Below are 26,129 nucleotides of genomic sequence, written 5' to 3' on the forward strand. Positions count from 1 at the left end.
TGATAGTTTTCCCCTTAGTACAAAAGTATTCTTAGAGTGAAATTTGACATAAATTTAGGTGTTATCTGGACGAAGGTAGGAGAGGAGGGAGGCTTTCACTGGAAAATATTTGATCGATCAGCCCTCCCCCGTCGACAAACTTAGACATTACGGTCTGACAGGCCATTCTTGGCAGTTGTAAAATAAAAGAAAACATGACATTAGAAAATATAGAATGATGATGTGATGTGATCATAAATTATCAATATCTTCATTTTGGCCATGATTGTTACTGTTATTTTCATAAAAATTTTTGACAATTTTTCAAGGATTTGCTGACAAAGAAGTTCGAAAAGAAATCATGTTGCCACTTCAGTAAGACATTTTTTTTATAGACTCGTGCAAAAGTAAAAAAAATTCTTCTTTCTCTTTCCCTAAACCAAGCTATTTTCTTAGAGACATTGGGAAAAGAATTTTATTTCTCTCTACTGAATAACTCCTGATTTATCATTGAGAAGACATATTGAACAAATTTACTGTCTTCCCATGACAAGCACAACCATATATTTTGCTTGTTGTTAAGACAATTGTGTGGGTTTATGTATTTGGTATCAAATGTCAGCAGTTAGACGATAAAATATATACTTAAATCTGAATTATATATATTTACAATATATTTTATATTTATAATAAATATACTTATGCATTTATATTGTGACATTACACAGATAAATATTCACTGTGGGTATAAATTGAAGGCAGCTAAAAGTTCTATTATTGGTATATCTGTCTGAATTTTTAGCTTTTATGGAAACAGAAATATTAAAATACTTTGATGAGACTTTATTTGAAAGAAATGTATTCTTGACCTTTAATGTATATATCCCTTTACTTCCCTCTCTGAGACACTAGGACCACTGGGTCGATACGATCACCCCTGGAAATAAAAATTAAAATTAAAACGCACCCGCGATCGGTCTTCTGGCAAAAAATACGAATATCCACATTCTTGTAGATAGGAGCTTGAAACTTCTACAGTGAGGTTCTCTGATACGCTGAATGCGATGGCGTGATTTTCGTTGAGATCCTATGACTTTTAGGGGGTGTTTGCTCTTATTTTCTAAAATAATGCAAATTTTCTCAGGCTCATAACTTTAGATGGATAAGACTGAACTTGATTAAACTTATATGTTTAAAATCAGCATTAAAATACAATTCTTTTGATGTAACTATTGGTATCAAAATTCAGCTTTTTAAAGTTTCGGTTACTATAGAGCCGGGTCGCTCCTTGCTACAGTTCGTTACCATGAACTATTCGATGGCCCTGTGAAAATTTGTCCGATTTTTAAAAAAGGGGGAAACACCCCCTTAAAGTCAGGAAATCTTAATGAATATCACACCGTCAGATTCAGCTTATCAGATAACCACAGGTTTCAGGTTTCAAGCTCCCATCTGCAAAAATGTGGAGTTTTTACCTGATCATGCATTTGTGTCTATTTTTTTTTATGTGTTTGTTTTTTCTTCCCAGGGGTGATCGTATCGGATCAATTGTTCTAGATAACGGGATAGAGCCCATTTGAACGAAAATTAAAAGTTTTAGTGCCCTTTTTAAGTGATTAGAAATGTTGGAGGGTAACTAGTCCCCCTCCCAAGCTCCTTTTTCTAAGTCATTTTTTAGATGCACATTTTTTCCGCATTAACTATGCCTTTGGGGATAATATTTCCCTTCACAGTCGGAAAGGTCTGTGTCATTAAATTTGTCCATTGTATATCTATAGTATTTGTTATTGAGAATTGTGCAGACACTATCCAGGGAGGATTTCTGCTGAAAGGATTTCCTTTGTGAGAATGTTCTGTGTGGAGTGAAGTCTAAGGGGGTGGGCTTTCCTTGGGAAATTTTACACTGGGGAATTTTCCAGAATTCCCATGCGAAATTCTTTTTTATTGTCTTACTTTCCCTTTGCCGAATCAATTTTGCATGTGGAGATGTTTAGAGCAATTGTTCGGGGAATTTTCACCGGTTTGGAATTGTGTAAAAGATCTATCCGCAGGAGTTGGATTACCCACAGAAGAAATTCTCCGTGTGGGGTCTTCTGAGAGATAGTTTCTACAGGTTTGATTTTCTGTGGGAGTAGCTTTCTATTAGGGATTTGTGGGGGGGATTTATGCTGAAAGTTTCCATGGAGGGAGGAAGGGCATTTCCAGCCTTATTTAAAAAACAATCATAAATTAAAGTATTTTTTAAAGGAAAGTGTACTAAGAAAAATTTTCCAGCCATAATCTTCCCAAAAAAATTTTCTGGATGAACTTTCAGCAAGATTGGAACAGTCCGGGGGGAATATTCCTGGCGGGGTGTTTTATATGGGAGTAACTTTTCATGGAGGGATTTTCCTTGGGGTGATGAAATTTCTCTTTGAAGGGGGCTGGATTTCCCGGTATTATTTGAGAGACAATGAGAAATTAAATAAACAAGATTTTTCAACTGAAAACAATGAGCAACATCAAAACTTCAAACGAACAGAAATTATTAGGTATATGAGTGGGGTTAGCCCCGCCTTAATACCTTGCTCTATGCGCTAAAATTTGATATTATGTATCAATTCTTTAAGAACAACACGTGTTAAATAAATTAATTCTTTAATAAATACCTTTTTTTGAAATAATAAAAACTTTAGTGTGAAGAGTGAGTTATTGAGGAGGGCGAAACCGCCTCATTTACGTAATAATTTTTGTTCGCTTTAAGTTTTCTTGTTGCTCCTTATTTTCAGATGATCAAATTGTTTTTCGTTTTTTTTTAACTCCTAAAGAAATTCACTCATTTCTCTGTCGGTAATCAGAAGCAACGCTGAAGCATTGCTTATGGCAAAAGTGCCCTTTGTAAGAGTCAAATGTGATCTAACCCCCACCCCCTCTTTTTCCCAAATGAATTCGATCAAAATTTTTAAATTACCACTTGATTCAAAATAGTTCATGGGCTATACAACCACACCTCCACAGTTGACAACCCTCACCCTATCTAGTGGGGTAAGGGCTGTAAGTTATGAAAGCTACCCATTTTAGCATAATTTTTTTTATGGAAGGTGTTGAATTTTTTCGATTGAAAGTCAAATTTTCTAGTGCCATATATCAAAATTTCTAATTTCAAAAGTAATCGGAGGGTAGCTAGCCTCCCCATGTCTTTTTTTCCAGAATGCATCCAATAAAAATTTTTAGCTAGCGATTTTGTTCATAGTAGTTCAAATACCAAAAGTTGGTGCCCTCATGGTTGACAAAAACCCTCACAGCCCTTGGAGGAATGGCTGTAAGTTACAAAAGTTGCCAATTGTTAAAATTTAACGTTTTTATGAAAGAGGTAGTCGTATAAACTTTGGAAGAGGCTTATTCGATTTAAAATCGAAAGTTCTACTTCCTTTTATTAATCAAAGGTTACCAGTGGGCAACTAACCCCCCTCCAACGCTATTTTCCCCCAAATGTGTGGGATAAAATTGTGAAAACCGAAAATTCTACAAATATTTCTTTTATATTTACTACATTAAAAAAATAAAAATTACAGTGAAATAAAATTTTGAATTGCTAAGTTTTAAAGAACTAATTTAATTAAGTTTCCAGTATTTTTGAGCCAAAATTTACACCTCCTCTCCCCCATACTGCTGACAATATGCTCCTAACTCTCAATTATGACCTAACTCTCAATTTTTGACCTAATGAGCACCCTCCGAAGTTTCTGCAACCACGAAGCGGAGGTGAGGATTTGGAATGGGCAGCCCCCCTTCCACACGGAATTAATTGGTTTAATGCTGCTCTATTTTTATGATAATTACGTCGATCAGAAATATTCCCAGAAATCAAGAGCAGTTAAATATCAGTTTCACATCTTTGATGGGATTTAAAAAAAATTTTGTACCTCCCCCTTCTGAAAAAACAATCCTCCAAAAAAGTCCCAGATACTGCCCTGGGGCTATGTACTAATTTATACCTCCACCCTCCCCTCGTCTATCCCTTAGAACTAATTCTGTATTTATCTGAAGGCTCAATGAGAGTTGGGATATTTTGGCATTAAAATGCACCTTTTAATGCATCTTTTTCCCTCCCTAACTATAAAACAATCAGAGAACCTCATTGTACAAAATCCCATCAAAAAGCCCTTATACCCAAACGTTTGGAATTTGTAACACAACAGGGGATTTAACTTAGACAGTGAAATCTGTTTAGACCTCAAAAATACTTTTACTAGTTAGGGAGAGAGAGAAACACCTCAAAGGATGAATTAACCAGAATGTAAACTCTAGAAATAAATTTTTGTTTCTGTCTCTATAACGAGAATTTTTAGGGACGGTGGAAATCCTGAAGCTACTTCTATAGCTCTAGCTCTACAAAAATTGCTTCAGTTTAGAATTGTCTATAAACCAATAAAGAAATATTCATTATACGACTGAAAAGAGACCTATTCATTGAACTGGGCTCAATTTGAAGAAACTTTGAAAAAAAAATAAGGGTAGTCAAACCATATAGAAACATCCCAGAATCCTTTGTCTTTGCTTTGCTTCGTTGAATCATTCAAAGTGCTTTGTGTTTCTACTCTACAAAAAAAAAATCCGATATTGCTTTGTGTTCTCATTATCCTACAGGTATACAGCGAAATATTGTCGGCTGATTTTTTTGGCAGTAAATCTTCTGTAGAACATTTATAATAATTTGATAAATAGTACAGAATTATGAAGTAATATAGAAATAAAATTGTAGCTGTAGGTGATTTTCTCGTAAGAATGTAAGACACGTAACAACGTAAGATACTCACTGTCGTAGCCAGAGTGAAGGTATTGACTCCCCCCTTGTGAGAACCGGGAAAATTAATTATAATATGTAGCCTCTAAATACTCACGGATCAAATTCAACACCTTTCCTTATCTCAGACTCTTCCTCCCTCCTATCTAATGAAGTCCTAGTCCTAGTTATCTCAGACTCTTCCTCCCTCCTATCTAATGAAGTCCTAGTTATCTCAGACTCTTCCTCCCTCCTATCTAATGAAGTCCTAGTCCTAGTTATGTCCTAGAGAAAGGTCAACTAACAGTCCTTTTCTGATCTAAGCGTACGAACAATATTATTGCCAGAATTTTGTACCAAAATAAAATTCAAGTATATTTCTTTCAGTGCTGAGAAAGAATGGGGAGATGGAATGCGTGGTTTGGCCCTATCCCTTGCTCGATTCAGCCTTCTTCACTTAGAACAAGGACCTCCACACTGCAAAAACTGGAGACCCCAAATTCTGCTCCTTTCGAAGCTTGAAGAAGATTTCACTCCAGTTCATAGAAAACTTTTTTCATTTGCTCATCAGCTTAAGGTGAGTCTTCATACATAAGAAATAGCGGTTGAATCGAAAGAATCACAAGATTCATCATAAGATCCGTATGATTAAAAGCTAGACTCTTTACTTTAAATTATTATTTTCTTTCAGCTAATTAGGTATTTTTGGAGACCGCACTGCCTTTCCACGACGCCTCGTCATTTGCTGATGACAGTCACTGTATATGTAATCGAAATATCGAGAATTTTTTGTCATTATTTTTACGTGTCTAATAAAATGATTTATCCCTATTTGAACTGTTATCTGTTCTTCAGCTAACTATCTCAAGAAAATCCTTCTCCATTTTAAATTGTAGCTGAATGGGGGGACTTGTCCTGAATAAGGTAGAGGGAAAGTGCTGGTAAAAGTTCAGACGCTAAACTGTAATTTAGGTCATTGATTCAATTGGAATTCTGTGTCCGAGGATCTACCATATCTTATTCAGGGTATCGAATAGAACTTCTATCAGGGAGTACACTTGAACCTGGATAATAGAATGAAGTGGGTTTGTCCATGAGAATCTGCAAGATTCTGAATCGGGGTATTCTCTTTTGCGGCTTATCGGAAAAATAAAATCTCACAATTTGTAGGGATGACCCACTCATGACTTGTATGATCAGAGTGTTCTATGAAGGCAAGTGACAAAAATAAGAAGGCATTCATCGCATGATTCCGTTAATTTCCGTAACTTTCCATAACTAGTAAAATTATGAATATTTGGGCTTCACATCTAAAAACATTTAAAGAGGGGGAAAAAGAGAAAATAATAGAAAAAATTATCTTTTTGGACAATATTTGTCTTTTCATCCTCTATTGTTATTTTCTAGTAAGCTAATCCAGTAATGGTAATTTTTATTTTATTTTGATAAACCGCTTAATGTGAAGACAAGTTTACGGGAATTCTGAGAGTCTGAACTCTCTCGAAAATATCGTCAATTTTAGATGAAAGCTGCACCACTGGAATCACCATGGTTTTCCTGTATAAGGGAATTAAAGTTCCCCGCCTTGATAAAGAAGGAAAATTACTTTTTTGCAAGGGGACCAGCAGATATGTCTGACTTTTTTCCTCGTGGGGTGGTCATTCATTAAACAGAAAAGAAGCGGCCCTTTTGGAGTCCGCCCCGGGAGGCAATCATACTAGTGGCTCCACTGTGACACGCTTTTTAAATACCATGGGGCGTAGATACAGCTGATTTAATGGAGTTGTCCTGCTAAATATTGTAAAATCGTAAGTCAATTGATTACCTAGGTTCAATGTCTTTTAGAAAATAGTTTTCCATGTCGCAATAGTTTTTGCCCAATTAAATTGTCCTAAGTCCTGTTTTAAGCAGTTTTGTCGCAAGTATATTTGAAGGGCATAGTGAAATGGGCAAGGTTTCATCTAGGGCGGAGGGGCTCTATCTCATGTAAATTGGGATCAAATTTTTGAAGGGTGTGAGTCAATCAAATAAAACATAAAATCTTTGAGTTTAGGACATTAAATAAGTCTGGGGAAGGGAAGCAGAACTTTGCAAAATCTCCTCTGACTGCTCAATAATTAGGGCTTATGCTCGTCACTTAAATTCTGTGTATGACTGGGAAGTCTGTGACATAGCCAGAAAATATCTAGAAATTATGAAGATGAATTTTAAGAGCATGCTTGGCGGATGTCATTGAAAATTATGATGAATAAGAGGAATTGAAACACAGGAATTGACTCCGTTATGAAAAACGATTAACGGCCACACGCAGAGGAATCAAACGGAAGGGTGGGGGGATTTTCCATGATAGTAGAAAAATGTGGGTTGGATTTCAATCTTAATAAAATTTAGATCTAATCACAAAAATTATTTTCTTTGGGTCAGCCTTGGCCCTAAAGAACTTGATGAATACTGTCTTAATTACTAATGAAAGACTTAAAGATTTAGGTTACTTCTTTAAAAGGAATAATTTAAAATTTAGGGGACTAATAAGTCTCACGAGAATTAGTCATTGTTGCACATGATAAATACAAAAGTAAAACAGTTCAAAATAGGGATGATACCTTTTTTATTGACAGTGAAATATAAAATTATTTAACTGGATATTTCGAACACATATACAGTGTTCATCATCAGCAGTAAAAATCCAGTTAATATCCAGTTAAATAATTTTATATTTCACTGTCAATAAAAAGGTATCATCCCTATTTTGAACTGTTTTACTTTCGTCATGGAAAGGCAGTGTGGTCTTCGAAGTTATCTATGATAAATACAGGTGCATTTCATTAGGGATAACTGAAGCTACGCATAGAAATTAATACAAATATATATAAATAAAATATATAAATAAAAAATATAGAATAGATGATGTTGGCTTCCCCTAAATACTGAATACTTACCAAGCAAAAGTACATCCTAGATTTTTTTTTTCGTGTGTCAGGGGAGAGGGGGTTAAAAAACCTGAAAAAGGTATCAACAATTTGTTAATACGCATTTTTGTTGGGTTTTTGTGAGACAAAAAATTCAGGAGTGGGGAAGGTTTTTAAGCCCTTTAACCCCCTCTGGATACAGCTTTGTTGCCAAAGCTTGGAACTGCATAAAATGAAGACTTTTGCAAATAAATCTAGAGACGAGGGTGACAGATCAAGCCTTGTGGTGCATATGCAAGTGTATCGACTAGTTTATTTTCCTTTAAAGGCGCGTGAAATAGTTTTGGCGGAGAATATTATTCTAAATTATCAGTTATCTACATTACAATTTGAATTCAGCTGCATGGCAACTGTCTACTATCGTGAAAAAATTTGAGTGACTTTAGTTTTAGAAAACGATTGCAAACTTGCCCACTGGCGTCAATTTGAGGTTTTGAAAAAATACTTCTTTTTTGTATTTTCAGTGGAAAATAGCTTTTTTGGAATTTTCATTGAAAAAACTTGGAAACAAGAAATATCTCTCCCAGATTAAAAAAATAGCCTTTTGACCCCCCCCCCCCACAACCATCAACGTTTCTGTGAATTCTACTGGCTATGCAATATATGGAGAAATTTCTTCTTAGTCATAATAAAATCGTGAATTCGATTTGAAATTTATTTAGTATTGATAATAACGAACTCCTATATATGGACTCATGATCGGCTATATTGATGATACCTCGATTGGCCTCGTTTAGATATAATATAACAATAGGTGATTAATTTTGAAAGGTTTAGGGGAAAATAAATAGGATTTTTACTTCAAATTTATGGGGAAAATTGTAATGTTATGTTTTGTATATGTCTCTAAAATACACCTAAAATATATACGTTTCACAGTCCATGAAGTTCAGTCTTTATCGAATATATAGGGCTAAGCAGTCGCGTTTTGTCTGACAAAAACTTTTTTCTCACCGCGTATATATGAAATAGTCCAGTTACCCTCGTTCGTAGGCTGCTTCGGATCAGGAGCACTTGCCGAATCTGTTTTCTCCTCCTCAGACTTTTCAATTTCCGCTACATGGCAAACTTTGCACTTATATTTTTCTTTTCTGGCAACACTGTCAGGCTTGGATCGACATGCTGCTGAATTTGCGGCATTCCGCAACAGTCACTGGGTTTGTGAGGTCCCTTTTCGGACCGGTAACATACAGTGTTCTCAGGCATCGCATTTGCTTTGGTGAATTTGTTAATTTTTGAGGCAGCTCCATCCTTGATATTAATTGCTTCGAATTCTGCAGTCTCCATATTCGATGTGATCTCAATTGCTCTACTTAAGGTAAGATCATTTTCAGTTAAAAGTCTTTTCTGCATGCCACTCGATACAAGGCCACACACGAAACGGTCTCGCAATGCTTGGCTCAAAAATTCGCCAAAATCGCAGGTTTCAGCTAAGTGTTTCAGTTCCGCTATGTAAGTATTCACTGATTCACCCTGCCTTTGTGACCTTTGATGAAACTTGTAGCGTTCCGCAATCACAAGTTTTTTCGGGCACAAATGTTCTTTCACTGTTCTGATGCGTATGTCTGCGCACCGCACGAAGTTAATAGAACAGCTCTCTTCTTTTCTTCTCTAGTGATATCATTTGCAATAAAATATTGCTCGAGTTGGTCCACATAATCGGCGAAGTCAATATTTTCATCAAATTCATTCACTGTACCAAAAATTTGATACTGGGCACTTTGCTCACTTTTCGCCATTTCTCTGATTGTATATCCTCTGATTATATCCTTTAATATAACTTTATACTGAGTCACTAATTATATCCTTGATATAATTTTGTCCTTTTCGCAATATCCTCGTCGCCATTTTGCAATGTTCGTTTAACAAGTATTTATTTACAGAACTTTACAAGACAGATACAGGTAATCAACTAAAATAAAATGAATGGCGCATAGCTGTTATTTGCAATCGGCATATGACTCATACAATAGGGCAGAGAGGAATTTCAAAATGACACTTGCACATAAAAACAAATGATCAAAATACTGCAGGTATGTTATAGTCGTATACAGGGAGATTGATTTTGAGAGCCCCCCCTCCAAAAAAAAATGTCCAACTCGTACGGAAGTCGCATGGGAAGTTTTTTTGTAACCTGACACCCCACATCCTTCAAACAAAAATCCTTGATACAACCCTGATTTGTAAGACTCGAATAGTTACAATTACATTTTTAATAATTTTCTCTTCCCCAAACTACTATAATTGTTTCATTTTCTACTTCAAGTTGGCTATCGGTTGACTGACGTGATTAGAAAAAAAAACACAAACGGTATCCAATCTTGTATCGAAGTTTTTAATTTGTTCTCAAGTAGAAATTAAAGTGAAGTAGAAGATTTTACAATTTTTTTATTCTTTCTGGTTACGTTTTTTCCCTTTACTTACGTACTTTTAATTTTCAAACATAAAAAACAAGAAGAACAATAAGAAATTATTTTCACAAGACTGTAGAAATCTAATTTAAATGAATATTTCGGCCCTATGTCCAAGGGCCGTCCTCAGCAAAACATAAATATATAGAAAAAGAGAAATTTACAACAACATACGACCAATAGAACTAATATGAATTTTTTTTTTTTTGAGACCTGGTTGAACTTCGCTGAAGAAAGGATGCTGGGACTGTTTAAAAAAAAAGTCATTTTAGTTCTATTGGTCGTATTTTGTTGTAAGTTTTTCTTCTTCTATATATTTATATTTTGCTGAGAACGGCCCATGGACAAAGGGCCGAAATATTCATTTAAATTAGTTTTCCACTGTCTTGTGAAAAGAATTCCCTATTGTTCTTCTTGTTTTTGTTGTTTGTGATGGAAAGAGAGTGTGGTCTTCGTCGCTATTTACTTTAATTTTTTTATTCAATTTATCTTACTGCTGGTCAATCCTTTAAGAACAGTCTAGGAGGAACTGTCATATCTTCCTGTTGACTCAATCCATAATTGTAAGAAGGGGGGATTACTTCTTACTATCTTGGAAAGTAGTTGAACTATTTGAATTAATCTTTCAGGAATGGATCCACGGCCTAAAATGTACCCTGGAAAAGTATTGCCAAGCTACTATGTTAACCCCTTTTGTTATTCATAAGGCCTAAAAGATTGCATACAGGACTTATTAATCACTTTTTACCTACTTAATAATTTTCATGTGCCTTCTTTGAGCAGAAAATCTATTTCGTAAGATTCGTAAGATCTATTTCGTATTTTATAACATAAAAACTGTTAAAGGTCGTCAAAGGTCAGTGACCTCTTGAGGGAGAAGGAGGGGAGTTTGCTTTCCAAAATACTTTCCAAGGAGATTATTTAGCCTTTGGATCCAATCTTGAGAGTTTAACTCAACTACTTTCCAAGATAGCAAAAAGCCTTAAACTAGAATTTTACGGTTTTCCCGAGTCAACTTTACTGTTGTTGAAGTCTTCAAAGCTAGACTCAATTTATTAGTGATTCTTTGTCTATTGTAAATATAATCTTTGGCAAGAACAATCAGGACAGTTTGTGAAAGGAGTCTCAGAAAACCAAGGAAATGTAAGCACAAATTAAAGTGTATGTCCTAGAGGGATGTACCCTTGATTTTAGTCTAGAGAAGTACAATTGCAGGGAATTGTTTTGGCCATTTTATAATCATAAAAACTTCATTTTCTGCAATAATCTCTAGTTTACGAACAGGGAGGGCCAAACTGTAGATAATTGGGTACCGATATCTGCCCCCTAATACAGCCTTGCAAATATAAGGACTGTTTCAAGAGCAGGAGTCGTGGTGCGGATATAGAAATTACACACACTAATTGGTACCCTTTGAGCCGTAACAGTTAAAATGTATTAGTTTCTCATGGTTTCCCTCCAACTCCCAAAGAATAGAATAAATCATTTCTCCCCTAAAATAAATATTGGTGTGTATCACAAACCGAAATGGGTTTCCCTTTAGAATACACCTTGAAGTAATAACAGAATTATTCATGGGCCCAGGCTAGACCTGTGCTCTGTTTCTTTTTGGTTGGTGGAGAGGGGGTTAGGCCATGTAACAATTTTTTCTAGCTGTTAAACTTAAGAAAAGTGTGCTCGTATTATTTTCATATTTTTAAGGCGGAGTCACTACAATGATAATGAGTTATTTCTCAGCCAATAGGTAACAGAAAATGTCTTTTTACGGAATGTTTCAGTTTTCATTTTCGGAAAAGGGATTTAAAGTCCCCGGATTCGGATAAGGCCCCAAAAAATAGTAGTAGCATGATGAGTTTCCTGTGTAATGTCCTACAAGTGGTATCAGTCCTATCAATTTCTTTAAATGGGAGCTAAACAACTTTATTACAAACCAGTGAACTAATAAATCCATACATATATGTACATTAGGAAAAGTCTTCTGTAGCATAAGCTTCTGGGAGTAAATATAAAACAAAAACCTGAGAGACTTCTCTATTGGAAACTTAAAGTTGGTCTTCCTCTTAAATTGTCTCCTTCAAGCACTGTTTACCTTATGCATGAATCTGAGGAACAGGTATGTCAATAATCCTTAGCATATTCATCTTCATCATATTTATTATAGCTATTCATTTTTCTATAGCCTCCATAATTCATCATATCATTAGGTTTGGACTTATAGTCGTCAGTTTCATAAGTAGGATAATAGTCTTTAGATTCATACGGCATCTTAGGACTCTCATGTGTATTATAGTCAATGTACTTATTATACGGACTGTATTCAATGTCTTTATCATACGGATCCATGTCTTTATTATATGGATGGTAGTCCACATCTTTAGTGTAGGGATCATAGTCCATGTCTTTGTTATATGGATCATGCTCCACGTCCTTATAATCAGGATTATATTCGTCCCTGTATCCATTATATTCCATTCCTGTCTTTTTATATGGTAAATAATCATGATATTCGTCATAATGTGGTTCGGTTTCAATTTCATAGTCCTTATAAGATCCGTATTCTTCATACTTATCTATTCCATATTTATGCCCATATTCACCTGTACTGTACATATTCATTGCATATTTTTCATATGGTTGGTTATAATCAACACCATAATTTTGGTTTTGCATTTTGTCGTATTTATGGTCACCATAGTTAGGTTTATACTCATATGGCTTATGGTAATTCATATATCCTTTTTTGTAAATATGTGGTTTGTAACGAGGTTTCTTTCTCTTCTGTAAGGATGGAAAAAGTCCTGGTATAACGTTTGCCACAACGATAACCACTGTCCGGGTAACTACCACCACAACTGTTACGATCACTGTGGTGATGATAGGTAGAACTACAAGCAGTATTGGCACCAATTTTGGTTTCTTAAACATTGCAAATAAAGTATGTTCCAAACTAGTATCCTCAGCATAGCCACTTGAAATTGTAGCAGCATCTGCAGCCTGTGGTATCATATCCGTAAATTCAGGAAAAGTACCGGGTGGAAACACTTCGTCTAACATATCAGACACTAAGATGAACTCAGACTAACCTTATGAAAATTTGACTATACCTCTTATTTTAATTTAAATACTATGACCCAAGAACTAATATATGCTAATAAAGTGGCATCCTGTTTTACTCTTATTTTGTATTTTAAGTAGGTCAACTAAAATATGACTTCAATATTTTCCGCAAATTTGGTCTAACGTTTGGATAGGTGTATAAAATTGCTATTACATCATGCTATTTAGTAATGCTTCGTCTCAGAAGAAAAAAGTAGAGGTCACATTCAGGGAGTACGATGGGGCCTTTTGTACCCACCTCTCCCAATTTCGATTTATTTTTTACGATTTATCGTATTTAATATATTTAACACATTCTTTTTATTTAGTTTAATCCCTCCCACCCAAACAGAATGGCATTCGCTTCAATATTTAAGGGCTCTCCCTCTACTAAAAACTTAAAAAATCGCAAACAAGTGATCTTATGACTAAAAAAAAAAACCTTAATCAATCAGAATCCCCGCAATACAATCCTAGAAAAGGTCATTTTTATATATGATGGCCGGCATTTCCCATCCAGAAAATACCCCTCTTCTACTGATACAAAAATAACTTTAAATCTCATTTTCTGATTTAATTAGCAACCTCCGAAGTTTCTGCGACCATGAGGTGGAGATGTGGATAAGGAAGAGGCAGTCCCCCTCCTATACGGAGTTCTGGGGTTTAATGTTACTCTTAACTTTCATAATAACAGCGTAGACCAGAAATATTCCCGGAAATTATAAGGAAGTAGGTATCAACTTTGCGTTTTTGATGAGTTATTTAACTTTCTTTTGGACCCTTTCCCCCGAAACCTTCACCCAGTCAAAATTCTTACTACAGCCCTGGGCATCATACATCAATTTCCATCCTCCCCTCGTCTCTCCTTTAGTGCTAATTATGTATGTATGTGATGGTTCAATGATACTTTGGCATTAAAATGCACCCTTTGAGGTATTTTCCTCCCTCCCAAACTAAAACACGATCAGAGAGCCCAATTGTAGAAGTTTAACTGTCCTTTTAAATTTTACAATTTGTTCATTGCTTATAGATAGTATTTATTATTGGGAGATATACACAAATTTTTGCGGGGAAGTTTTCTGCAGGGGACTGGATTGTCTGGGAGAATTTATGCTAGGGATTAAATTTTTGGGAACAATTTTCTTTTAGTGAGGGCACATGTTCTGAGAAATATTTTCCATGGGGGGTTAAGCGCCTAAAACCGTATATATAAGCTTCTGGGTCGAAAATATAAAGACTGCGCTATGCAGAGGCCAGACAAACTGTCATAGATATATAAGGTATAACAGAAAACTGAAACTCATTTTCTAAATTCCATTTTACGAGGAATCTTCTTAGGAGTATTTCACTCTTGAAAAAGATCATAATAAAGTTATTAAATGTCTACAATGGGATTCTCTAGTTGTTTTGTAGTTTGGGAAGGAGGGAGATACCTCAAAGGGTGCATTTTGATGCCAAACCCTCCCAGCTCTCATTGAGCCTTCAGGTAAGTACAGAACTAGTTCTAATGGAGAGACGAGGGAAGGGTGGAGATAGAAATTAAAATATGATCTATAGGTAACCAAGATCTTTGTTGGGGAGGGAGTTTGGTACAAAAGAAACTTCAAAAAACACATCAAAACAGTGTAATTGATATCTACTCCCTTATGATTTATGGGAATATTTCTGGTCTACGTAGTTATTATCAAACTAAAGAGTAACATTAAACCCCAAAACGAGCGGAATTTATTTCGTATAGGAGCGGAACTTCCCCTTCCTCATCCACAACTCCATTTCATGATCGCAGAAATTTCGGAGGGTGCTCACTAGATCAAAAATTGAGAGTTCGAAGCTTTTTTTTTTTTAAGTCGAAAGTGATTGAAGGCCAAGCAGTCGTGGGGGATTTACCAGGGAGGATTTTCCAAGGGAGCATTTTCGGGGGGATATTTTCCAGGGGAGGGTTTTTCAATAGGGGAGAAATATTTCCCGTTGGGGGTATTTCCTGTGGGGGAGGGGGGGTGTAAACGTCGGTCACCACCTATGCCATGCCCCTCTCAATTAAAACCACTATTCTATGCCTCGGAATGTCGTTTTGTCAAGACAATATAGAACCTCTTTCCCAACCACCCATCCTCAAACACTGAAAGTATAAATCATGCGTCAAAAGGGGAAGTTTTCCAGAATTGGCTTGAAATTAGTTTTCTACATTCTTGTACCCCAGTCCTCAGAGCCGCAGAAAAAGCGGTTGGAACGAATGGGCCCAATCGGGCCCCGCGTTTGAAAGGGCCTCACACCGCCATCAAAATGAACAATGGATTTTTGAAATTGTGAAATGTTCTTAACAATTTCAGTAAGTGTTGTTTGTGGCGAGAGATCACTTTCCAGGCTAAAACCAATAAAAAACTATCTTATATAGACATAAATCAGAATAGACTAAATAGTGTAGCAATCATGCAGAGGTGCCATTTGGGGGGGTCAGGGGTGGGCAAATGCCCACCCCTGATTTTCCAGGGCGGCCCAAGCTTCCACCACAAAGAGCTCTTTGCCGGCCATAATAATCCATTATGTCCAACATAATCCATTCTCTCCAATTGATTTGAAATTACTGCACGCCTATTAACCAAAGAGCGTAATTACTTGACGTCCCTTGGAGTAATACGCTATTTGCTATTAATTATTGTAAAATTTGAAAATAGGTAAGATACATAATAAAATTCTCGAGTTCTGTCAAATGCCCATTTCCTAGATGATTACGCGACACGAAGTGAGTCGGGGGGGGGGCGACATGGAGTTTATGCCCACCCCAAGATTTGGTCCAAATGGCGCCTCTGCAATCATGCTGACTGAAAGTGAAGTAGATTTTAAAACCATTTTAGAAGCATTTGCAGAAAAAAATTTGAATATGTAAATTCATATGCCCATATTTGATGATGTAAATTTCAAAAGGCATTTTCATAATATCTAGGGGACACAAACGTAAATTAACGTTAGCACAAAATGAACATAACAAAGAACAAATGAGAATAAAACCGTCAGCTCAAAATGAACAAATTGGACCATCAAGTGAGACAAGATCAAGATAAAGACCTGAGAAATGTAAGTGTGCAACGGGTGACACTGAACAACCTGGACCATCAAAAGCGACAAGACCAATCCATGCAACCAAGGCAAAATTTAATAACAAATGTCTGAAGCAGTGATAAACGAAAACAAAGATCAAAGAGATGTGTAGTGAAAATATTAGTGAAACCAACAATTAGAAGAACCCAAAGGCGAAATTGAAGAACATAGAAATATGTAGTTAAGACATAAGGAGCATCGAGAATCACAATGACTCAAAAACGAAAGTGAAAAAAAAATATGTGGCTACAAGACATGCGATAATGAGGATCAGTACGAACCAAAATAAAAATGAAGAACATTGAAATGTGTGGTTATAAAATATGCAATCGCAAGAACAATGGATAATGCAGTTAGAAGATAATCAGCAGTGAGAATTACAAGCAACAGCAGGAATCAGAACTTGTCAAAGATCAAAGTGAAGATCAAAGAAGTGAAGGGCTAGCAGACGTCAGAACTTGTCAAAGATTAAAGCGAAGATCAAAAATTTTAAGGCTAGCAGACGTGCTAAAGCAAGCATCAAGAGTGTCAAAAATGACAGTGAAGCACCAAGAGCTGTGCTGTTAAAGGAAAGCAAGAATCAGAGCAAGTCAAAAATGAAAATGCAGAAAATAAAAAGAAAGGACTTGTGTACATGATGGTACACACTCGTAAACAAACCGGTTTTTATCTGTCTGCATTAAGAGGTAATTAGTCTACGCTTGGTGGCAAACAAGTGACGGGTGACAGAATACATTGGACTTATATAATTTGGGCTATATATTTGCACATTAAGGGGTGGGGGTAAAGTATTTGGACAATGTGAAGTTAGAAAACAATTCTTACTTCATAATTTGTAGAATAATTTTAGCTATCACATTTTGCATGCCGACCAACTATACTTTACCCCCCCCCCCCCTCATGTGCAAAAATATAGCTTTAATTCCTTTTTAAAGTATTATATTTTTATCACATTTTGGTATATTTCATTAGGATTGACCTAACTTCACTTCTCAAGTGTGTATCATTATGTACATAATTACTGAAAAAAAAATAATATGTTAGAAAAACAGCATCATCAGCATCATCTTCGATGCCAACAAACTGTAGCATAAAACCCCGCGAAAACCTACAAAGATGTCATACATTAAGCAAGTGTATTTTGCAAGTCTTTGGGACCCTTCAACTTTGTATGTATTCGCTAAGGGGTCCCTCATTATCCCGCAGGAAAAGTTGCCAACAAAGATGATTTACCCAGAGGCTGCGTCCTGCTTGGTCGAATTGTATTCCTGCACTAACAATTTCCAAATGAATTTGTTTGGCCTGTTGTAGGACATCACTTGCTCTCTAAAGAGTTCCATAAAAAAGATATAAAACTGGAACACATGTTTTGCTTTAGCTTCATTCAACGTAAGCGATGCTCGAGCCAAAAATAGTCGTAATGTTTTCAGCTTCAAAATAGCTGGACAAATTTATCACAAGATCAATTTAGTGGTAAACCCATCACAGGCCTCTGAATGTGATTTTGAACCATATTCTTGCTTTGGCTGTCTATTTATTTGAAATGTGGGAAGCAATTAATTTTGGGTTTAGTGTATATACCTCCACAGAATAGTTCGTACAATCGAGAAAATACTTGGGAAATTTTAGGGGAAGAATTTTCGTTAATACAAGAAAGTTATAAAGATCTGGATTGTGTGTTAATGGGGGATTTCAATGCTTATACCGGCCTGGAGGCTGAGATCCCAGATGTGTTGATCCCAGATTTAGGTGATTTTGTCCCAATTTGTTGTAGAATACCACGAAGCAACAAGGATGAAAAAAGAAAAATAAATGTATGGGGAAGAAAGCTCCTGGCGTTTTGTGGGGAACATGGTCTGATGATTGCGAATGGTAGGTTTGGGAAGGATAAGGGTAGGGGTGAGTTCACTTGCCTTTCGGGTCCAACTCCAAGTGTTGTAGATTATGTGCTAATTAATACGCAACTTGTACCTGAATCAATAAATATGGGAGTATTAGATTTAGTTGGATCTGATCATAGAGCTATTATGCTTGAGGTGAAGATTGGGCAGTTTGCGAAACACGGTTCACGACTAAGAAATTTCTATAATGCGGATTATAGAAAAATAGGTTTAGGAAAACAAATTAGAAATGATTTAACAGTTAAAGATATTGAGGCATTTAGAAGGGAGCTATTGGACTCGCATGTAAAAAATAATTTGAAAGCGTTAGAAGACAATGAAAAAGATGCACATAGTGTAATTATGCTGTTAAATGAAATAATGGGCAGTTGTGCAGAATCATGTGGCCTAACTAAAAAATTAAAAAAGAATGAGGGATATTTTGACTTGGATTGCAAGTTAATGAAAGAAGAAGCAAAATATTTATTAAATCGTTTGAATGAATTTGATAGCGCGGAAGATCAAAGTCTAAAATTGGCTAATTATAAAGATAAAAGAAGAGAATATAAAAGTTTAATAAAAAGAAAAAAAAAGAGTACGAGCATAAGAAGAAACTGGATATCGCTGATGATTTTAGAAATAAAGATTTTAAAAAGTTTTGGGGCTATATAAAGAATGATAGTGGAAGGAGAAATGTTAATACCCAGGCTGTTCCGGAAGCTGATTCATGGCCTGATTACCTAAATAATTTAGAAGGTGTTTGTGCAGATCTTCAGGAGGTAGCGCATACCCCAGAGATGGTTATTTATCCCATGAGAGAACATGATTACGATTTAGTGGGTGATGTGAATGGCCAAGAGATTAAGTCAATATTTAAGAAGTTAAAAGGTGGTACTGCTGCGGGTGTTGATGGTATTCCAATATTGTTATTTAAGTATTTTCTTTCCATTTTGATACCGATAATTGTTCTTCTTTGTAATAAGGTGTTAAGGTCAGGGCAATGGCCAAGCGCTTGGAAGACATCATTGTTTATACCACTTTTTAAGAGAGGAAACCCGAAGGCTCACGAAAATTATCGTTTAATAGCACTTGTCCCTGCTTTAAGTAAGGTTTTGGAGAAAATATTAGATACCAGGCTTTCCAATTGGTTAAATACAAATAATTTAATACATGAGGAACAAGGAGGTTTCAGGACAGGGTATGGGACGACAGATAGTGTGTTTATTTTAAAGGCATTAATAGATAAATATGGAAAGGGTAAAACTTGTCTTTATGTGGGATTTCTGGATCTCCATAAGGCTTTTGATAGTGTCGACAGAGAGTTATTGAAGGATGCCATGCTAAATATTGGCCTTCCCCATTCATTTGTTAGATTGATAGTGAGCATGTATACTTGTGTGAGTGGAATCATTCAAGTTGGTAATAGGTTTTCGAAGCTTTTTGATATTAAGCGGGGAGTAAAACAGGGCAGCACCCTTTCACCTAAGTTGTTTAATATTTTTATTAATGATGTTGTTAATTTTCTAGAGAATAGATGGGCTCCGAAAGTTAGCCTAGGGACTCAAAAACTATCTCTCTTATTATTTGCAGATGATATTGCTTTGGTGGCTAATAAACCGCAAGATCTACAGACTCTTTTGAATCTCATAGAAGGATATTTGCATATAAAAAAGTTAAGGCTGAATACTGAAAAGAGCGAAGTTGTTATTTTTAAAAAAAGGAAGGTTGGGGACGATGAAAAATATACGTTTAAATTTAATAATAAGGAACTATTTATAAGTAAAAGAATAAAATATTTAGGCTTTATCTTATCGGAAAATGGAAGCCTAAGGAGTCATGTTGATGAAATAATTAAGAGAGGTAGGGTGGCCATGTCAGCTATATTTAGAAACCCGACGATAATGGGGATCAAAAACCTAAAAATGCATAAAAGAATATTTAACACAAAAATTTTACCCGTAATAGAATATGGAGCAGAGATATGGGGTGGAGAAACGGTGCAGCAACTGGAGTCCCTTCAGCTCCAGTATTATAAAAGAGTGTTTGGTTTACATCAGACAACTCATTCACAGATTCTGAAAGGTGATATGGGCCTGTTTTCTTTAAAGCTACGTAGGTATATTTTAATGCTTAGATTCTGGTTGAAGTTAACTAAGAGTAATGAAGATAGACTAGTAAGAGTGGCATATGAAGAGATGTTGAAATGTGGTTTAAAAACCTCGTGGCCATCCCAAATTAAATCATTACTAGAAAAAGTAGGAATGCCTTATTTATGGAATAATGGTCTTTGCTCTCGCGATATACCAGCAAATTTAGAAAGCCAGGTACGATTTATATTAGAGAGTCAGGAAATTCAGCATTGGCAAGGGCTGGTTCTTGATTCTACAACCCTACAACATTATAATCAGGCAAAACCTAGTTTTGGGGAGAAAGTTTATTTTAAACTTAATTTACCGGCTATGATTCTACGTCGTTGGATTCAGCTTAGGGCAAATTGTCTTCCAATCCAGAACAGGCAAAAAACGTTCGACAAAAATAAAATGATAGTTGGTCCTGATAGGCGGTATCTTTGTCCTCTTTGTAAAGATGATGATGAAGACTTGGATCATTTTCTCCGGAAATGCCCGGTGCTCTTGGATTTACGGGAAATTTATTTGCATGGGATTAATTTGATGCTTCCGGGTATTCTACAAAATAGTAACCCAACCACAATATTTCGAGTGGGAGTATATATAGAAAAATCTTTAATAAGAAGAAAAAGTTTTATATGATTAATTTCTTTTGTAGTTAGATTAGGTACTTTTTGCGTTGAATTCTGTTTTTTTTTTTGTGCGTGTTCGTACTGTTGTTAATTTCCTTGCTTGTCTGTTATTTATTTATATTTTGTGTGTATATGGCCCACGGGTTTTTGAAATACACTTATCTATCTATCTATCTATTCATATGGCCAAATGCCCTTTTTAAACCCCAATGAAGACATTAAAGAACACCTTCCACATCTATTAAATTATTAGATCAGTCGTAACCCAACAGATCTCTAAGAAGAAATATTGTGAGACACAAATTTATATGAATATATTGTAATAAATATATAAATATATTTATTATAAGTAACATATATATATATATATATATATATATATATATATATATATATATATATATATATATATATATATATATATATATATATTGCTGGATTTGAATTTGCTTAAACATTTAATATATAGAGGGGGCCCCACACCTACTTGTTCCGGCCCTGCCTGTCTGAAATAAGAGAATATATGGTCATATATCCCTCCTCTCCTAAAAACTGAATATTGAGTTTAGTTAAGGTCCTTTTCTTTGGGAGCAGCATCAATTTAAAATAGAATAAGGGTCACATTTTAAACTTGCTTGCCAAATAATTTTTTCTAGGTCTTAAGGTTTTATTTTGCTTAAAAAGGAAAAAAAAATAATTACGCCTTCTTTCAGGCTGGCAAAGGATTAACAATTTGTGTTAGCGTTCTTCAAGGAGATTTCATGAACAGATTCCATGATAGTGAGATTGCCAAAAAATCTTTAAGAGCAGTAATGGAAGAAGAAAGAGTCAAAGGATTTTTTGATGTCATTGTTGCCAAACATCAGGCGGAAGGAGTTAGTTTTGCGTAAGTTAGATAAGCTCTTTGTAAATAGAATTGGCTTTGGAAACTAGGAGTTAAGAGGAGAGAAATTAACAAAAAGACAACCTACATTATGTTGAAAAACTTAAAACCAAAGCAAACCCCTCTCTTGTCATAAATTAAATAAAAAAAAAACAAGTTTTTTTTAGCTGAAAGTAAGGAGCGACATTAAAACTTAAAACGAACAAAAATTACTTCGTATGTGAAAGGGGCTGCTTCCTCATCAACACCCCGCTATTTACGGTAAAGTTTGACTCTTTCTCTCAACTCTGCTTTTTAAAACAGTAAAAAAAAACTTTAGCGTAAAGATCGGGGCGTTGATGAGGAAGCAGCCCCTTTCATATACAAAGTAATTTCTGTTCATTTTAAATTTTAATGTCGGTCCTTACTTTCAGCTAAAAAAAACTAGTTTTTTTTTTATTTAATTTCTGAACGTTTTTGAATCAATGCATGTTTTGTTTTTGGCTCTCCGCAGAGGAATAAGTAACACGAAATTTGCAAGTTTATTTGTTTTTTTTTGGCTAAATGGCTTTTTCATAGTTTTGATCGAATGAATTTTGAGAAAAAAGGGAACGGTGGAGGAAGTCTAGTTGCCCTGCAATTTATTGGTTACTTAAAAAGGCAACTAGAACTTTTAATTTTTTACGAAGATTACGAAGATTAGTAAAAGATAACGAAACTTATAAATTAGCTTAAGTAACGAACTTTTGTAATCTCATGCTTTTATTACATATATGAGGTGTTCACCCCCTCGTCAGTACCTCGCTCTTTATACTAAAGATTAAATGTTGTCCCAATTCATTAAGAATGACACCTGAATCACAAGAGCCGTAGAATAAATGGTTGAAATCACTAAAAACACTTTAGCGTAAAGAGCGAGGTATTAGGAGGAGGTGAGCCCCTCATATGCGTAATAATTTCTGTTCGTTTTAAGTTTTAATGCTACTCCTTACTTCCAGTTGAAAAAACTTTTCATAATTATTTTTGCATTGTTTTTTTTTTATAATGCTAGAAAACCCTGCGCTCCCTTCATTGAAATTTTCTTCGCCCATAAAAAAATCCTCGAAGGAAAGTTCCCCGAACATATCCCCCTATTGTCAACCCCTCACCCCAACCAAAAAATCCCCTGAAAACGTCTGTACACTTCCCAATAACCATTACTATATGTAAGCACTGGTCAAAGTTTGTAACTTGTAGCCCCTCCCATGGGGACTGTGGGGGAGTAAGTCGTTCCCATAGACAAAGTTATAAGGTTTTTCGACTACGCTGAATAAAATGGCTATCTCAGAATTTTGATCCGTTGACTTTGGGGAAATAATTTGCGTGGGAGGGGGCCTAGGTAACCTCCAATTTTTTGGTCACTTAAAAAGGGCACTAGAACTCTTCATTTCCGTTAGAATGAGCCCTCTCGCGACATTCTAGGGCCACTGGGTCAATGCAATCACCCCTGGGCAAAAAAAACAACAAACAAACAAATAAACACGCATCCGTGATCTGCCTTCTGGCAAAAAATACAAAATTCCACATTTTTTGTAGATAGGAGCTTGGAACTTCTAGTTCCATAGGGAACTAAGGGAAATAGAGTTCTCTGATACGCTGAATCTGATGATATGATTTTCGTTAACATTCTATGATTTTAGGGGGTGTTTCCCCCTATTTTCTAAAATAAGGCAAATTTTCGCAGGCTCGTAACTCTTGATGGGTAAGATTAAACTTGATGAAACTTATATATTTAAAATCAGCATTAAAATGCGAATCTTTTGATGTAGCTATTGGTATCAAAATTACATTTTTTTGAGTTTGGTTACTATTGAGCCGGGTCGCTCCTTACTACAGTTCGTTACCACGAACTGTTTGATACGTCCCCCTTCTTCTAAAAAAAAAAGACAACCTCCATACCCAAAAATTCCGGATACACCCTTCGGTGTGGAGCTCCCCCCCCATGAATATCAAGATTTATATTATTGTCCATATAATGGTCTATGTTTCTCATTGAATTCGCTTAATTCAAGCCTTCCATCGAAAATTTTAGCCACCGTCCTATTCTTGAACATATTTTGGCACACACTCCTGAGTTGGAACAATTTGGATTTGTTCATTTTAGCTGAAAACAAGGATCAAATGCCGCGACACTGAAGATGAAACGACACCTAAATTGCGACTTAGATTTTGCTTTCAACTTTGGGTAGGCATCTCAATTTGAATAGCCCGTATTGATATCTAACTAATCTAATTTATTCGATTTCATTTTTCTGATGTTAGATCTATTGAAACATAAGGAATTCTGCATTGCTAAATAATTAGGACATTGGGTATTATCAGATCATTCTTTTGCTCAATCAATGCTAGAATCAAGTTCTGCTTACTTATTAGAAGAAGAAAAATGAAGGGGGTTAAGAAAAATTCATTTGAAATGCTAAGTCTGATGAAAATATTTATTGCCAAAAATCTCGAGATGTCGAAGTTTTCTTTTAACCCATTAACCCCTTCGAAAATACCTAAAAATATTACGTCCTTTTTCTAAACCCGTTCCACTTTATTCTTTGGTGTACTACTATTGTTCTTTCCCCTGTTGGATTCTTAGTAAAAACATTCATTTGTGTACTCCGAGGCCACATCTAGCGGAACCTAAAAGCACGCCCATATTTTGTATTTTCTATATAACTAGGCCCATGAACGTCGATTTGGTACGGCGCGCATTTGACCCCCCCCCCCCTGTTAGGTTTTGAAAAATATCCTTTTTGGCATCTCTCGAAACGGCCCTTTCATGTATTATCACGGAAAGAAAATTGTCCCCCTTTAAATTTTGAAAAATACATTTTGCTCCTCCCTTAAAATTGTGTGAATTGACGTCGCTGACCCGGCTGGAAATCTGGAAAACTCAATATTCTGGGTTCCCCCAGAAACGTTTGTTTGTTTCTTCGGCCAAATCAAGGATTTTTCTTTTCGGAGGGGGGGGGGGCAAACAGACTTCATAAACGCATAAAAATTGGTTTCATTCATTTTCAAACTTCTTCTTTTGGGGGAGGGGGAGATTCCAACCCCCTAGCCCCTCATCTTAAAACAGCTTTGTTTATGTCACACCCCATCAAGGTGCATGTTTATTGGCTGAGTCTACCAAATTTCTGGCAGTGTTCCATGAAAGCAAAAAGTTGACACACCGAGAGACATACTCAATAACAGTTTTTAATTAAGCAAATGGAAGAGCATTTAAATTAATGAAATCAATATGTTTCATCTTGATGAAATACAAACCTTTGGTCTGAAGGTTCATTAAAAAGACAAATCAAAGAAATTTCCAATACAAAAATTAGAAAAATTTGGTATCATTACCAAGCATTGAACTCAAATTTCAAACCAGACTCTTAACTTTTGTAATTTCCTCCCCCGCAACAACTTTCTGCTACCCAGCGTACATCTCCAACCCACGTGCCACACAGTTTTGCCATGCTTGGCATAATCTCTGCCATGCTTGGCACAATTTCAACCACGATTGACCTCGTCTACGTGGTTTCTAAAAGTGGGTGCCCCCTCGAAAATTTCAGGAGTAGGATTTTGGGTACATTCCACGTAGCGATGATCATCGATATTGGCAAGCTTTTTGCTTAAAAAAGCTGGTCTTAATATGGAAATGTGGTAAACTTAGTATTACCTATTTTTGGTTTGTGCTCCTAAATATACGGCATCGGATGGATTTTTTTTATAATGGATCTTCATGATATTTTAGTGATGGACGTTCACTTTCTATCACTTGGTGTGCATCTCAGAGCAGCACCTTTGTCGCAGGACTACACCAAACTTGGCACAAGCTCCGCCACAGTTGTCACAGTTGTCAAGCGGGTGCCCCCTTGATTTTTATCCCCTACTTCAGGGTTTAAGGCTTGACTTCTCAGCCGAAGTTAATCACTAGAAATATATTTAGGAGACATTAGAATGGACTCTATTGCAAGTGTTTAACTTTCAGCAAGCGATTTATGGCAAAATAAAATTCTATTTTTAATTTAAGGAATACTGTCTACGTTTTTTTTTTTTTACCAAACCCCGTCCCTTAGCATCATTTGGTTTCACTAGGTGACACTGCACATTGCCTTACGTTAAATGGGGCATAGAAAATGTATACACACATTGTCGTTTTGTCTCTATTGAAGTTGCAAGTATAGTAATAAGATGGTAACTTACAAAAGTGGTAACTGGCGCTAGTGTAGACAAAGATCCTCTATGCCATCTAGCATTTGGCGACACTTGACATTTTTTCCACTGTAACAATA

The 26,129-nt window shown here is 35.8% G+C and overlaps 1 protein-coding gene across 3 annotated transcripts in view; it reads left to right on the plus strand.

The window, feature by feature from the left end:
* The window catches only part of LOC136028281 (solute carrier family 12 member 6-like), a 240,876-nt gene that overhangs the window by 139,023 nt on the left and 75,724 nt on the right, over positions 1-26,129 (plus strand). For all 3 annotated transcript variants that reach the window (XM_065706024.1, XM_065706023.1, XM_065706025.1), the window contains exons 12-13: positions 5,132-5,321; positions 21,674-21,846. In XM_065706024.1, coding sequence (XP_065562096.1) covers positions 5,132-5,321; positions 21,674-21,846 — 363 coding nt within the window. The remainder of the gene's footprint in view (positions 1-5,131; positions 5,322-21,673; positions 21,847-26,129) is intronic.

The sequence above is a fragment of the Artemia franciscana genome, chromosome 6 (assembly GCF_032884065.1).
Source record: "Artemia franciscana chromosome 6, ASM3288406v1, whole genome shotgun sequence".
In the NCBI taxonomy this organism is placed as follows: Eukaryota; Metazoa; Arthropoda; class Branchiopoda; order Anostraca; family Artemiidae; genus Artemia; species Artemia franciscana.